Below are 15,049 nucleotides of genomic sequence, written 5' to 3'. Positions count from 1 at the left end.
CGTCTTTACTGTTCTTTACTCTGCTCATGCTTATGAAGTTACCGTCTCCCAGGTATCCGGTACCAGGACTTGCAAGATTTGTCTTCGATACAACTGAGAACAAAGAGTTAAACATATGCAACTGTCTTCCTGTTAGCTCTTTCTCCTGTCTCAAATAGTCTCTTATCTTACCTGTAAATCCTCAAACAAGATCTTTTGGCTTTGTTGCAACCCTCAAAGTATAACCATTGAACTGGTCCTTTCTTTGCTTTTATGGATGACATATTGCAGTTTTTTGAGTTCTGTATGTCTCTTGATCACTTGTGCATTGTGATGATCAACACACACTGCCTTTTCATTTCTTCCTTCAATCTATTCACAAGAAGTTTTGTGGTAGTTTATGGTCATCCCATTTGTGTGTAAATACTGAAAAAGGGATTGTGTCTCAACTCCATGATGGTTATACATGACATTTTATCTATACATTCATCTAATAGAAATAATTAGGATGATATTACTCAATTAATTGATTTTCCTCGTTAACTGTCATGAATGCTTTGTAATATCTTTGTAAATAACAACAAAAATAGCTCTGCAATATTAGAACTTTTAATACTACATTAGATATAATTCATAATAGAAACTCGACCAATAATATTTGGATTAAACTTTAAAATGATCCAATTTGAACATGCTTTTTCATGCTTCTAATCCACCATCAAGTCCAACTATGTATAGTTGTAGAAGTAGGTATTTATAACAGTGGTTGACTTCAATTTTAGTTAAGTATATCTATATTTACCTCATATAGCATAATTTGTTGTGCCTGTTTTTATGCTTATTTTTTCCCTCTTCTAAAACCAAAATCTAATTCGGGTTTAGTGTCGAGAATATATATATATATATATATATATATATATATATATATATATATTTATATTTATAAGGGAGGTGATGGCAGAGTCTTACGAAATAATCCCTTAACGGAAGCATGGAGTACGATCACCGCCCATCCGGCTCACCTCCCGCTACGCCGCCGCTGAAGAGGAAGCACCACCATCACCACTGCTTCACCTCCTGCTTCCGCCCCTCCGTCTCTCAGGAAGAACCCGTCTACGAGGAGCGAGCGGCCCGGTCGGCCACCTCGTTGATCCGGCCGGAACACCGCGGCAAATGCCTGGGCTTCGGCTACCATTGCGGCGGGGGGAGGCACCGGCGTCGCCCCTCCACCGAGTTCAGGTACGACCCCCTCAGCTACGCCCTCAACTTCGACGAGGGGTGTGAAGTCGAGTCCCCCACCAGGGCCGAGCAACTCCGGCTCCGCTATTTCTCGTCCCAGCTCCCGGCATCGCCGTCGCGCAACGGCACCGGCACCGGCACCGGCGGATTGGATGACCCTGACAGGGTTCGCAGAGTTGGTGGATTGGATGCATCCTTGCGATTCTCCTGATTTGCCGGTTCTCTGTGCCACCGATCTAATTTGATTGCAATTTCCTTCCCCGTTTCTCTCAAAGCAGATAACTAACCGGAGAACATTAGGGTTCCAATCCTATTTCTCTGCTATGATAAGAATGTGTAGATGTTGATGATGGACGTCTTTAAAGTCGATGCATTTTTTATCTTGCTGCCTTCTTTTGACGTTGATTGGTTTCTTAAAAATTGGACCTTTCCCTTCCTACTCTACTGAATTAATTCTTTCCAGGAAATCAAATTTATTTTGGTATCATTTTTTGTTCTTTGACTGCAAAATAAGGCCCAACATATCATGTCTTGGAAGATAGATAAGCCAGTTCAATATAAATCAGAATAATCCATTTTGAATTAGAAGACAAGATTCTGCCTTTTCCTATTGGATTTAAGTTACAATCTAAATGGATTCTTTGACCCGTGCCCCTCGGGACATATTGGATTCAAGGAGTCGTGGAATTGCTAATCCTATACGGCAGAGAGGTTTATCTGTTGTCACTGAGATCAGATTGCCAAGATTCAAGCTCACATTTTTACTCATGGGTTTGGTGATGGCATCTATCTTGGACCAAGCTTTTGAACTGTAATGCTAATTTGGGTTTGGTGGTTTACTTGAATTTAATTGTTTATTGTTCGCTATTTTAGAGTTGGCCATTTCGATGATGCTCTTATGTTGTATCCAAATTTAGAGTATGAAGGAATTGGTACTGTCATTTCAGCTATTAATTTTGGTTTGAGAAGTTGTATTGTGCTCATGAATGTTCAAATGTGAAGTTGGTTTACATAACAAGAAAAATATATTATGCTTGATATTGTTATCACCATTACTCTCATTGAACTGTGCTCAAAGTGCAATAAGATGAATAGGGCTAGAAAATATAAACTATTAGGTCATCTGATCTGCCATGACATAGTCTTGTCCTATGTCATGATTTCTGGTTATCCCCATAATGTAATTGAAGATGCCATTAACTTGTTCGGTGACGTGGTCAAAGAAGGTGCAAGACCAAACTTGGCATGGTGGTGAGTCCGTTTCGGCATTTGCTGATACCAGAGAAGCAAGAAAAGGCAGGTGGGTCGATGGTATTGTGTTCTGATATAACCTTCAGGTATATATGAGTGGTTCCAATTTGACTCCACACATGCATGCAAAATGTGAGCAAATCAGTAATGTGAGGATGATTTTTATTCAACATCAGACAAAGGCTTGGTTCCGTCAATACTTTGATGATGGGTTATGTAAATTTTGGTCTTGCAGATGAAGCTGCTGTGTTGTTTCGGGAAATGCTGAAAAATGGTGAAGAGCCTGCATGCTCAACTGGGTAGTTCAGAGCCAGGAAATGAAAGTCATGGGTATTTTTACAGAACTTATCTGGCGGAAGATACTGCTGATTCAATAATGCTGGTGTATTTCTAATTCCATGAGTTCAGGTTATTTGGTTGCTCCACAGGAAGAGCATTTCAGTTGCATGGTTGAATTACTTGGTCGAGCAGGTCAACTTGAAGAAGAATACAGTTTGATGAACAAGAACTCTAGAACTGAGGTAATTTTGCTCTTATGTCAGATGTGTATGCTCAGACTGGTAAGTGGAGTGAAGCTGCAAATATATGAGCTACAGCTAGAGAAAGGGGATTGGATAAAGTACCTGGCTATGACTTGGTTGAATTGTATGAGCGTATTTGTGGCACTTGAAATCCTTGGAAAATCTTTCAGATTAGCATTACAAATTCATGGATTTTGTACAATAGTATAGGAAAAGTATGTGGTGCTCATTCTGTCAAGCGAAGCAAGACATGCAGGAAAACCGAGTTATTGGAATCCTACGGTAATATGATCTGCACAGGTATTGAATCTATTCAGAATCTAAGTCTTAGTCCTTTCAAATATCATATCAGCAATTAGCATTTGGTTGCATCATAAGTTTTGTTGCCTATACACAAGCATTTTCAATGTGACTAACCTTATACATCATCATGCAGTTTGTGTGAGTTGTTGGGCAATGTTCATGCCATTAGTCTTCCCAATGGAACATAACTGGACTAAGATGAATGGTCATCTGCATCATATATCCTATAAACTATATTGCAGTGAAATTTTTGCTATACCAGCCTTTGTTAAGAATCCTTTTCCCCCCTTAATAACTGCTTCTTCTTTCTTCCTTTGAAGAGAAATATGGTAGTGATTGGTCCTTAGAAAAAAGAGAGCTGTGTACAACCTTATGCCACACCAAATTACCCCCTTCTTAGTTTACCATTAGAAAATGTTTTTCCATTGCACCTGATTTTGAGTGTTCATTTAATTAATTCTTTTCCCTAAAGCTCATTGTTGAGAACACTGACTCTACAATTTAGCATCACAAATTCTTGTCCTGATCTATCATTTCTAATGGTACTTAAATCTTAATTTTAGGACTTGCCAAAAGACCTGAAGACAAATTAAATGGAAATAAAAGATGCACCATGTGATGAAAGGCATTCTCCAATGACAATGATGAACAAGAGGATGCCCTTCATCACTTGTCCTGGTTATTCTAAGTGCAGTATTTTGAGAATGTATGGAGCCACCAAACCCTATTGGACCCTAAATTCTTATTCTACAACCATAGAGCATCTCTTCCTGTTTCCTAATGATAGAGGTATATGTGAGACTGTACCTTGTTTACATAAAGTGCAGACAAAAGGAAGAGGAATATGAGATGCATCAAGTGTTGCATGTGATAAAGCAGTGTCTCTTCCTTGTTTACTGTCAGCATTCATGGAAGTAAAAGGAACATGAGATGATGAAAAGACAATGTTGGGTAACAGGTGGCTTCAGTGAATGGGGGTATGCTTTACATGAGGATGCAAAGTGGACCTCAAGACACATGACCTTAAAAGCAATGAAATGTTCATCTCCTAGTATTTCTTTGTTCTTTGTCTTGTTATTACAGTGTTCAGGTACATCAACAGTGAAGGGATTCTTATATCTAAATCCTTGCAGGTTGATTTGGTGAGCTTGTTTGTGTTGTGTCCTCATGAACATGGATTGTAGGACATCCTTACAGGACTCCAATATTAGATTCTCATACATACATTTGGGACAATCCAAAATGCATGTTGCTTCAGTGATATCCTATCTACAGAATAAATTAGGATGTGGTCATTATCATTAATACACACCAAATTTTAATATCAAATAAAAAAAAAACTCGATCGATCATTCGAGTCTTAGAAATAAATTTTTAGATAATTATAAAAATAAAGCTGTGTATATTAATGCCTTAGATTCCTTTCCTTTTTAAGAAGAAAATTTATTTTAAATCTCTATATATATATATATATATATATATATATATATATATATATATATATGCCTTTGAAGACTACCCACATTGATCTTGGAACTTCTAACCTAGTGAATGAAGCTTGTAGAGTGTTGCTAATGCTCCTCGCCTCAAAGCAAAAGACAGCACAGTCACAGGCCATGGAAAATAGCACTTCCTTTAGCCTAGTGCTAACCCACCAAACCTTGTGACCCTCTCATGTCTATTCTAGAGAGAGAAAACCACATCTAGTGGTGTCAGCTATGTGAGTCAACTAAAGTGGCTTCTCAATCCTTCCTTCCTACCTTCCTCTCCTTTGTCTTCGTCACAATGAATACAGCAATTTTAGGAAGACATTTTGTCTCATTGTCATGCTTTTTTTGTCAAACCACTATGAAAACAGTGCAGTGGATGTCACCATATAACACCAAAAACAGCAGCTTCTTTGACACCATATGAAGCCAAGAGAGAGACTTGACCGCACAAAGCGACACCACTGCCCAACCCACGCGCTTTGAAGCTCGCGCCCAGACGGCCACAGTTCTTCGCCATCTCCTCCTCCCCTGTTCGTCGCCGCGTCGATTTCGGTGGCTGTCTTTTGCTCTTCCACTGGTAATTTGCGGAGCGATTGGGAGCAGCGGCGCACAAAGGTCTTGCCTTTTCTATTTGTAGGGGGTGATTACAGCCTTTCCGGATCCCCGGGCCACCCAATTCTGCCCGAGGTCGTTTGGGTGATCCTTCCCATTACCCCGACTGCGGGGCTCCTATTGCATCCCCGATTTCGCCCCCAGTTTCCTTCATCCCGGAGGCCTGGGCAATGCCGTAGACCCGGCCGCCGCGGATGGGCTGCCTCGCGTCGAAGAATGTGGTCTCGGTTACCCCGGCGGTTGATTCCTCCGGTATCCTGCGGGACCACCGGGAGCGGTCGGGTCCGATCTCGACGTCATCGCAGCGGTACCAGACCGTACAGGTAACCAGGCCTGCATGTCTGTTGAGGAAGGAAGAGACGGAGGGGAATTGCCTAGAATTGGAGGAACATGGGAAAGGGAGCGCCGGTTGTACCACGTCGCAGAGCTTCCGGCTAGAGAATCTTAACAAGTATATCGAAGGGGAGCAGGTCGCCGCCGGATGGCCCTCTTGGCTTAGTGCTGTTGCCGGGGATGCTATTCAGGGTTGGGTGCCTCTTAAAGCTGACTCCTTTGAGAAGCTGGAGAAGGTACGATTGTAGTCGTCGTCTCCGTAAAGAAATTGATTCGACACATAGGCACTTCGACTAGTTTGCATGGGCTGTTTGTTTAATGTCATCAAAGACTAAATATGATGATTTATCCATATTATCCAGTGATATCTTTCTTGACCGAAAATGATATGCGTGTGCGCAAATTTCTCCCAAATTTGCTCTTTTCTGGTTGCGTAGCTGAGGAAGTTCGATGATGTTAAACGATATGGTGATTCATGACAAATTGCACTTGGGTATAATTTTATTGTTGTACTCTCAGGAAACAAATCTGTACCGGCGCATGTGTCCTACTTCCAATACCCATTTGTAGCTTACCACATTCTCTCATCCTTCCTTGTCTTATTTGCTAAATCTCGAGGGAAGACGTAGTGCTTTCTTTGTTTGATGTTCCTTATCCCTGTAATATAGCAGTGTACTTTGGGTCATCTGTTGAAAGTAATTATCATCCTAATTTTACCTTACTATCATGTTATGCTTACATCAAACTTTTTGGAGGTTGTGACCCCTAACCTTTCCATTGGACAACTAACCTCTATGTCTAGATGATGTCCTTTTTTGTTGAGCTCCCCAGACTAGATTAACTTGGCTCTTCCATTAAATTGGAGAGAATGGCCTTTACTCTCCAGATAAACATTTCTTTCATTTATTGTTCATCTTCTCATGTTTTTGCTTCATTTGGAGAAAAAGAAGAGTTTCTTTTTCTTTATTTTGAGGTTGCTTCTCTTTTTACTAATAACAGTTGTTTCACCAGCAATTATGATTAGTGAAACAAAAAGAAAGCTTAGCTTTTGGTGTTCATAAGGGAAGTTCTAGGTGGTTCTGCATCTATTATCTATTTTTTAAGCCAATTCTGCTTTTGCATCCTCTGCTATCATGTAACTTTCTTAAGCTAGATGTGACAAATGACTTAAATGTTTTTTGAAACTCAAATTTGCCAATATTTTAAGTAATTGCTCTTATTTATCTTATGGTAGTTGATTTTTTTCCTCTCTTTTTCTGGGTGGAAGATGGCAACAGAAGAAGATGTTATCCTTATGCTTGGAGACTTGCCAGCATAAATTGAATATGAGAGCATCACAAGTTCTAAAATGGTTCTTCTTTTTCGAGAATGCATAATTGTTATACTATATAACCCTTATCATCCAAAGAGAAATTTTTTTTAAAACTTCTTATAGATGAGTCGGTGCCTATAAGCATCTCTGTCATTGCATTTCCAATTGACTGAAAAATCAGCCTAAACAAAAAACTGTGTATAGATTGACTCAGATATACATAGTTGGTTAGCTATTTTTGTCATGCAGTTCATTTATTGAGTGCAAGTCTATCGGATACTTTTGTTGTGACAGATGTTATAAGTTCAAATTTCATTTAAGAGCTAAGCTCTATTAGAAAATTTTATGCGCTATTATCTCTACGATACATAGTATTACAAGTGAGCTTCACGTAGTCATTATCATAAAAATAGATCAGGCTTTCAATGGTTTGTAGATCTTGAGACATTTAATTCCTAAGACCCAATGGCTGGTTGTTTGATTGTGCTTCACATAGGCTTTGAATGTTCAAATTGGTAAACTTCTTCTTTGAACATAAAGCTAGCTAGTTCTTGACTGGCTATTTCTGGCTAAACTTGGTTTTTTCTGCCTGTGAAGATTGGACAAGGTACTTATAGCAGTGTGTTCAGAGCACGTGATCTCGACACAGGAAAAATTGTCGCCTTGAAGAAGGTGCGCTTTGACAATTTTGAGAGAGAAAGTGTTAGGTTTATGGCAAGGGAAATAAAGATACTGCGCTGGCTTGACCATCCAAATATCATTAAATTGGAAGGATTGATTACTTCACGGTTATCATGCAGTCTCTACCTCGTATTTGAATATATGGAACATGATCTTGCAGGACTGTCATCCTCTCCTAACATTAAATTCTCTGAATCTCAGGTTTGATCATATTTTTTCAATAATAGTGCAAACTATTTGTCTTAGATTTTCTTGGGATAACACACTGGAACACGTAATTATTTCCGACCAGAATATTTTTTTTCTATGTCCATAATTTGCAGGTCAAGTGCTACATGCAACAGTTGCTATCTGGACTTGAGCATTGCCATTCACGTGGTATTATTCACCGTGACATAAAGGGAGCAAATCTACTAGTTAATAATGAGGGGGTTGTGAAAATCGCTGATTTTGGTCTGGCAAATTTCTTCAGTTCTGGGCATAGCCAACCCCTAACTAGCCGTGTTGTGACTCTATGGTATCGGCCGCCTGAACTACTTCTGGGTTCCACTAACTATGGAACAACTGTAGATTTGTGGAGCATCGGTTGTGTATTTGCAGAAATGTTTGTTGGAAGACCTATCTTGCAAGGCAGAACCGAGGTACAAGTGTTTTTTGTTACCATTATAAAACATGGAGAAAAAGAAGGATCATGTGAATTGAGACATGAACAAATACATAGTTTCATATAGGAGAAAGATTTTTTTTACTTAATTAATTTCTATTAACAAAAAAACAGAAAATGGTAAAAGAAATGGAATGAGAAAACTTTTATAGGGTTATATAAAACATGATTAGTTGTGATGAACTGTAAAATCAGCACCTGCATAATGATAAAAATAATCTCTCATTTTCCTCCTAAACAGTTACATTGCTGCATATTGTTGTGTACTGTCCTGTAGGTTATGAAATTAAGGTCTAATAATCATTAAAAAAGAGAATTTTTATTATAGATTCCTTTTACAGATTTAAGTCAAATTAGCAAACCAAGGTGTCATGAAAATTGGACCCTGTAACTGTCATGATCCTTGTGTATGATATGTGTGTTTGTCTGTCAGAATTATCATCTGCACGACTAGAGTAGATGTCTACATTAGAAAGATTGGTAATGATTATTGGGATGAACGTTCAATAATGGAACTGGAATCACCTTGACTGAAATGTCTACTAAAGATGTAGTTTTGTGCATTGAAAATTAAATCACTCGGACAATGAAACATTTGAGAACAGGAATTTGTTTCTCAAACTAGCTTGTCTTGAAAGCATTTCTAAGATTTGCCTCCACTTAATAGAATTGTTTTTAAGGCTAGTTTCATTTTCGATGTTATAGCAGCAGCTTAAAAATGCTGTCATCTGTAGCCTTTTTTCATATCATGAAACCACAATGACGGAGCATTTCCTTCATAGTCACTACCTGAGAAAGCTGTTTTAGTTTTAAAATTGTCACAATAGAGAAGTTTTATTTTATAAAATAATGTTATTAATATTTTTAAGATTAATATTGTGAAATCTATTCTTTAACAATTTTAATGCTAATTTGTACCTGGGAATTATCTTTGCCAACTACCTGGTTTAGGAAGAAATTATATAAAGTCTAGCAATAGATAGACTAGAATTGTCAGATGCAGAATGAATAGTTTTTGTTGGATTATTACAACCTATTGAGAGAAAAGATAAAGAAGCAGCCAGAAATAAGTACAGGACAAGTGTGTGGAAGACATCTCGATTTTTGTATATTAGCAAATTCTCTCCTAATGGGTCCATGAGTTGGCTGGCTTGTTATGAGAAATTTGCTTAAACTGTTTCTTATATGCTATTTAAGTGGCTGATAGAGGTCCCAGAGTGAGTTCTTTGCTGTCGAGCTTGGATTTGAATAATTCATCATTCTTCCATGAACTGGATTGCTATGTGGATTTGTAATAATTGACTTAGACCAGGCAACTCAAGAGTACTGTTTGAGGCTCAATAACAAACAATTCTCTTTTTCTAAAGATGTCCCCTGTATCGTACACAAGGATCCATTGCACATATATACATGAGAAAACTAACATATGATATCCATAACTCAGACACTCAAATGGCAAATGCATCTGTATAGATCAACTTCAACCATCTTGTACATACCAAGATACTATTCTGTTTTTCACTTGGAAAGAATCGACATCTGTTAGTTGCTCATCTCAGAAGTATTTTCACAGTTATGAAGTTGCAAAGTAAAGGAAATGATTTATTAGAAGAACCATCATTATTAAACATTTACTGGAAATGTGCAAAATAGATTTTAACTGTTAGTGGTTTAAGTAGTGCCATTTCTTCATTGCAGCTTGTTCATTTGAAGTGTTTTCTTGTTTAAATGCTGTGAGAAATGCCCTATTTATAAGTTGTTTTTCAAATCTGAAGATGCAAGATAACTTTCCTTTTCAGGTTGAACAACTACATAAAATCTTTAAGCTTTGTGGTTCTCCACCAGATGAATACTGGAATAAGTCTAAGTTACCCCATGCTACGATCTTTAGACCTTATCATATCTATGAGAGTAGCCTCCTGGAGACATTCAAAAGTTTACCAGAAAGTGCCATTAGCTTGTTAGAGACCTTTTTATCTATTGAACCATTTAAGCGTGGTACTGCCACAAGTGCCCTTGAAGTGGAGGTGAGTACTTTCCTTGAAACTATATTACATGAGCTTTTTGATATATATTTAGCACTTATATCAATTTCTGTTAATCTCCTCAGTGGTGAAAATTGTCTTCTTCTCCCTATCAACACACTTCATTTCTTTTGCAGCTTTATTTGGGTTAAAAAGCAAAAATGATAATATAATTGTGTAAGTGGAATTGTAATATGGAGCATAGCAATTCCAAATAACATATAGATATTTTAAGCCAAGATTATGTCAACTAAATAATTAGGTATAATCGGAAATAGAAAAGGAATAGGGTGTGGTTACCATTGGAGAGCACCTGCCTGGTCCCTCGGCTAATGGACAAGAAGAATTTGTGCAGAGTGTTACAGTGCATTATAAATTTATAAAAAACATGATAACTGGAAGTTATTCTCCATTCCAGAGCATTTAAGGCAGTAGTTCTTTGACAGTGGTCCTACATTATATTACACATACAGATCCTCAAGCTGGTATTTTTCTCTGCTAAATGAAAATTGTTTCATATCTGTGATAACTCAGTTATATTGATATTTTCCATTTCAATTTAACTTGCTCTTACCTTTTATGTTTCCTCTACATGATTATTCAGTATTTCAAAACAAAGCCTTACGCTTGTGAACCCTCAAGCTTGCCAAAGTACCCACCCACCAAAGAAATTGATACAAAGAGTCGTGATGAGACACGCAGGTAATTCTATTCATCTATGGGTTTCTATCAGATCTAGAAGAAATCAGAAAGATATTCCAATATGTCATGTTGTTCATTGCGCTTTACCTTTTCAGCTGCTAAGAAAAATTACATGACATATGCTTCCTCACAAAGTTAAAGAGTGCGTATTCAGACCAGCAAAGACAGAAGATTTACATTCATATAAATGGAAAGTAATTATAAAAAAATAAAACACTTTCTATCTGTTAGTTATAGGAAAATGTTATCAACTTAAGTCGGTACAAAATGTCATCAACTGTTGGAACATGTGACAGCTAGTTATTCTGCAGTCCTTTTTCATGGTCTTTGGTCTTTTCAGAAGAAGAGTTACTGGCAGAGGGCAAGGATCAGAAGCCACGAAAAGAACCTCGAGAACACATAGATCTTCATGGGCATCAAGTGGACTCAGTAAAATAGCAGACAGTAAAGAGGTAATTTAACTTTTCCTAGTTACAAATTCTTTTAGTTGGAGGAAAAAAAGTTACAATGAATCACTGGTGGATGTATGTTTTTATGTTTGGATTAAATTTTCAGGAGTCCGAGATCAGTGCTGGAAATGTAAAGAAAGATCTTCCAAGAGTAGATAGTGAAACCAGACTGTTTGTAGATCTCCAGCCAATGCCATCAGTTAAATGTCCAGAGGAAGGTCATCGTGCAAAGTGCAACTCTCAAGAGGAACTTGCTTTTCCAGGGCCATTACTTGTTTCTGCTTCTAGTGGCTTTGCATGGGCAGGACAGAGAGTAGGTGATGCATATGGTAGATCTGACAGTAGGTCTAGCTCAAAAAGCCATTTTTCTTGTGAAAGAAATTCGTCCAATATTGAAAATATTAAAAGCAAGCTTGACTACAAGGGACAAGAAAATGTTGATCTGCATGTTGGTTCAAAAGGTCATGTACCATATGAGTTGGCCAAGTGCGCAATGCTGAACAGATGGACACAATTAGACCATCCAGAATCATTTGACTCTTCAGATGCATATTATTCCCAGGAGATGTCAGAAGCCCTTTGCAAGGGAGATCCATCATCAATGCGACATAACAATTTGGTATGCAGATAGTCTGGCAGGTTTGATGTTTTACATTGCATCGCATTGACCAGTGACTTAATTTCTCCTGATAAATCTCAGGGTTACCGTGATCAAGACAGAGTTGAGTTCTCAGGACCTTTGTTGTCTCAATCTTGCAAGGTTGATGAACTTCTACAAAAGCATGAGCGCCACATCCGCCAAGCAGTTAGGAGATCATGGTTTCAAAAAGGTAATAGTGAGACTCCATTTTGCAACATCTTTCATGCAAGCATTTGGTAATCGTGCAGAGAGTAAGTAAATAAAAACAAGCCTTAGTCCCTTAACCTCATATGTCTTTTGTTTGGCCATATAGGGCACTGGAACTCATTGGTATTTTGGTTAGAGTCCTAGCGTGTCAAATGCCTTGCTCTTTTAATAGTCATGGCTAACACTTAAAGCCCATTCCACATAAACTATTTTCTTTCTATTCCTTATAATCCTAGATTGACCACAGATCTTCACGAAACATGTTGGATCTAAATATTAAAAGAATCATCAATAGCTACACTCGAGAAGGTTATTGATCTAAGTATAAAAGAATGATTAGTTGCTACTTTTTAATTTTGTACAATGTACAACTGGTGTCAGCATTGCACCTATGATTTCCTCGTAATCTTATTGAAGTTCATCCAATTGGACTTTCCTCTATTATAATCGTCCTATCTCAGTCCCAATGCACGAGAAGTGTTTATTTCAATTGTTAATTCAGTTTCATGTTTATATGAAATGGAATTGTTTTCTTATTGACTGCTTTACCACAGTGGCAGGGAGAAAGCAAGGGAAGTAGAAAGCCAGGGTAGCTTGTTTTGTAATCGTAGAAAACTATATCCGCAAAACAAAACCCTTGGATCAATCAGGATTTGACCAACATCTACTAAGACGGTAAAGGTAGTTAACCCCAACAGTGATATCTAATATTAGGTAGAAGCTGCCACAGCAGTTTGTACCAAAGTTTACTACCTGTTGATGGATTACAAGGTAAGAAAAGACAAGCGGCATCTGATTCATCCACACTGACTGCCAGCAGCAGTGACTGAAGCTCTTTTGTTCAAAAGGCGATGAGACCAATCAATTCCTTGAAAGTGACTCTAATTGTGGTGCTCTGTAAAAGCCAATCTTCTGTAGATCGATATATGAACTCATGATTCCTGTGTTAGCATCAATAGCATTAATCCAATCTTCATTCACTTTATGATGTAAAAACTAAATGTATGCCGGAAGTTCAACAGTAAACGAAGCATTTTTTTTTTTCATTTTCTCTCAATGACCCAACTTTTGCAGGAATTGTAAGCATACAATCATCCTGTTTGGATATGGAGAGATTTTGAAATGGAAGCCTTTCATGATGCATGAGAATCATCATCCGCAAGAATTTAAACATCGATGCATACAATTTGTACATGCCATTTTTATGATGGATGATACAGATCAATTTGTTCCATTGACATGAGTTAAAATGTTTAGGCCAAAGTTAATTGTAGTACATCCTTTTAACTTCTTATAGAGTAAATAAAGCCTTAATCGCCTTTGGGACTAAGCTTTGGGATGTTACTTCCATTGTCTTTTTTGCTTTGAATACATCAAATACAATATTGATAAGCTTATTGGATATAAAATGACAACAAATACCCATGAGACAAGTTTAAAACTTGAATCAATTCACCTTTTATTTCTAAGTTTAAGATTCATAAATCTCCAGCTACATCAGTGATCCTCTCTGCTAGATTCACTGTAACTAAAGTCTTATTTACTTTGATTTTCCTTATTTATATTTCAATAGCACAACAGCAATTTGATGATGATAAAACAAATGCAAGAACAACACATCTTTTCTCTTTGACCAGTCACTTGCCATCAATTTTCTTACATGACCAGTTGTCATCAACATAGGAACAATAGCAGACAAGTGATCAATGTGTTCCCTCCTAAAAAGAGATCATGCTTAGCACATGTTGGATCAAAAGGTTTTGTTTTCTTTTCTTGGATATGAATGCATGTGAGAAATAATTTTGGTAGAACAAGATAATCATCTCATATTACAAACATAAAAAGAAGAAGAAGAATGAAAAGATATCCATAACTTTTGGCCAATGAAATAATTCATCTCTCGACATCTTTGATGGCTCATCATCCAACCTGATCTCTCATGATGAATAGAATTGGCTCTTTATGGGTGAGTGCAGACAGGGAGTGTGAGGACTCACCATGCCTTCTCCAAAAAAGACTCCATCAATGCCACCTTTCATGCTCCCTTTGGCTAAGTGTATGGTTGCATTTTAACGTCATATCTACAAATAACTTGTCGATGCATATAATTCATGTATAGTTATAAAATCTGAATTCGATTGATGATTGATCTGTCCAACAGAGAAAAATGAAAATTGCATCATTGAAAGAATTGATACATTCACAACTCTTTATCATCGAAGATATTTAATTTCTTAGATATATTACAAGGAAGGAAGAGAAAAAACTGCATGCTATTTAGCACCCTTTCATCCCCTAATGATGTATGTTACTATCTTGTCATTGTTCCTACTTTCCTTTTTTCACTATATTATAATAATTTTTTATAATATAATATATAAATATTTTTTATAATTATATTTTTTAAATAAATATAATATAAAAATAAAATTAGATTATATCAAGAGAAGAGAGGATGCATTACCTCGCACTTTAGATATTACCGTCTTGATTAACCGAATCACTCTTAAAATCAATTCTTTCCTTAGATACACATGTCTCTTTCTTGAGATAATGTTGTTACTTGTTGGACTCTTGTATTAACGAGCCATCGTTGATTTTGGGTAAGCGACGATACGATCGCTCTTTATTCGATAATACGT

At 37.3% G+C, this 15,049-nt stretch overlaps 2 protein-coding genes across 2 annotated transcripts; both read left to right on the top strand.

The window, feature by feature from the left end:
• Window positions 1–910: 910 nt before the first annotated feature.
• LOC135632647 (uncharacterized) lies at window positions 911–1,600 on the top strand. The gene has a single exon (XM_065141289.1). It carries the CDS (start codon window positions 971–973, stop codon window positions 1,427–1,429), a length of 459 nt encoding a protein of 152 aa, XP_064997361.1. The 5' UTR covers window positions 911–970; the 3' UTR covers window positions 1,430–1,600.
• Window positions 1,601–5,221: 3,621 nt separating this feature from the next.
• LOC135632816 (protein IMPAIRED IN BABA-INDUCED STERILITY 1-like) lies at window positions 5,222–13,450 on the top strand. The gene is made up of 9 exons (XM_065141606.1): window positions 5,222–5,964; window positions 7,638–7,922; window positions 8,045–8,362; window positions 10,185–10,412; window positions 11,014–11,111; window positions 11,452–11,563; window positions 11,667–12,179; window positions 12,261–12,390; window positions 12,962–13,450. The coding sequence occupies exons 1-9, from the start codon at window positions 5,590–5,592 to the stop codon at window positions 12,985–12,987; spliced, it is 2,085 nt and encodes a 694-aa protein (XP_064997678.1). The 5' UTR covers window positions 5,222–5,589; the 3' UTR covers window positions 12,988–13,450.
• The last annotated feature ends 1,599 nt before the right edge of the window (window positions 13,451–15,049 follow it).

The sequence above is a fragment of the Musa acuminata genome, chromosome BXJ3-3, assembly GCF_036884655.1.
Source record: "Musa acuminata AAA Group cultivar baxijiao chromosome BXJ3-3, Cavendish_Baxijiao_AAA, whole genome shotgun sequence".
NCBI classification, from domain to species: domain Eukaryota; kingdom Viridiplantae; phylum Streptophyta; class Magnoliopsida; order Zingiberales; family Musaceae; genus Musa; species Musa acuminata.
The sequence above is the reverse complement of the archived record's forward strand: the minus strand, read 5'-3'. Positions and strand labels throughout refer to the sequence as shown.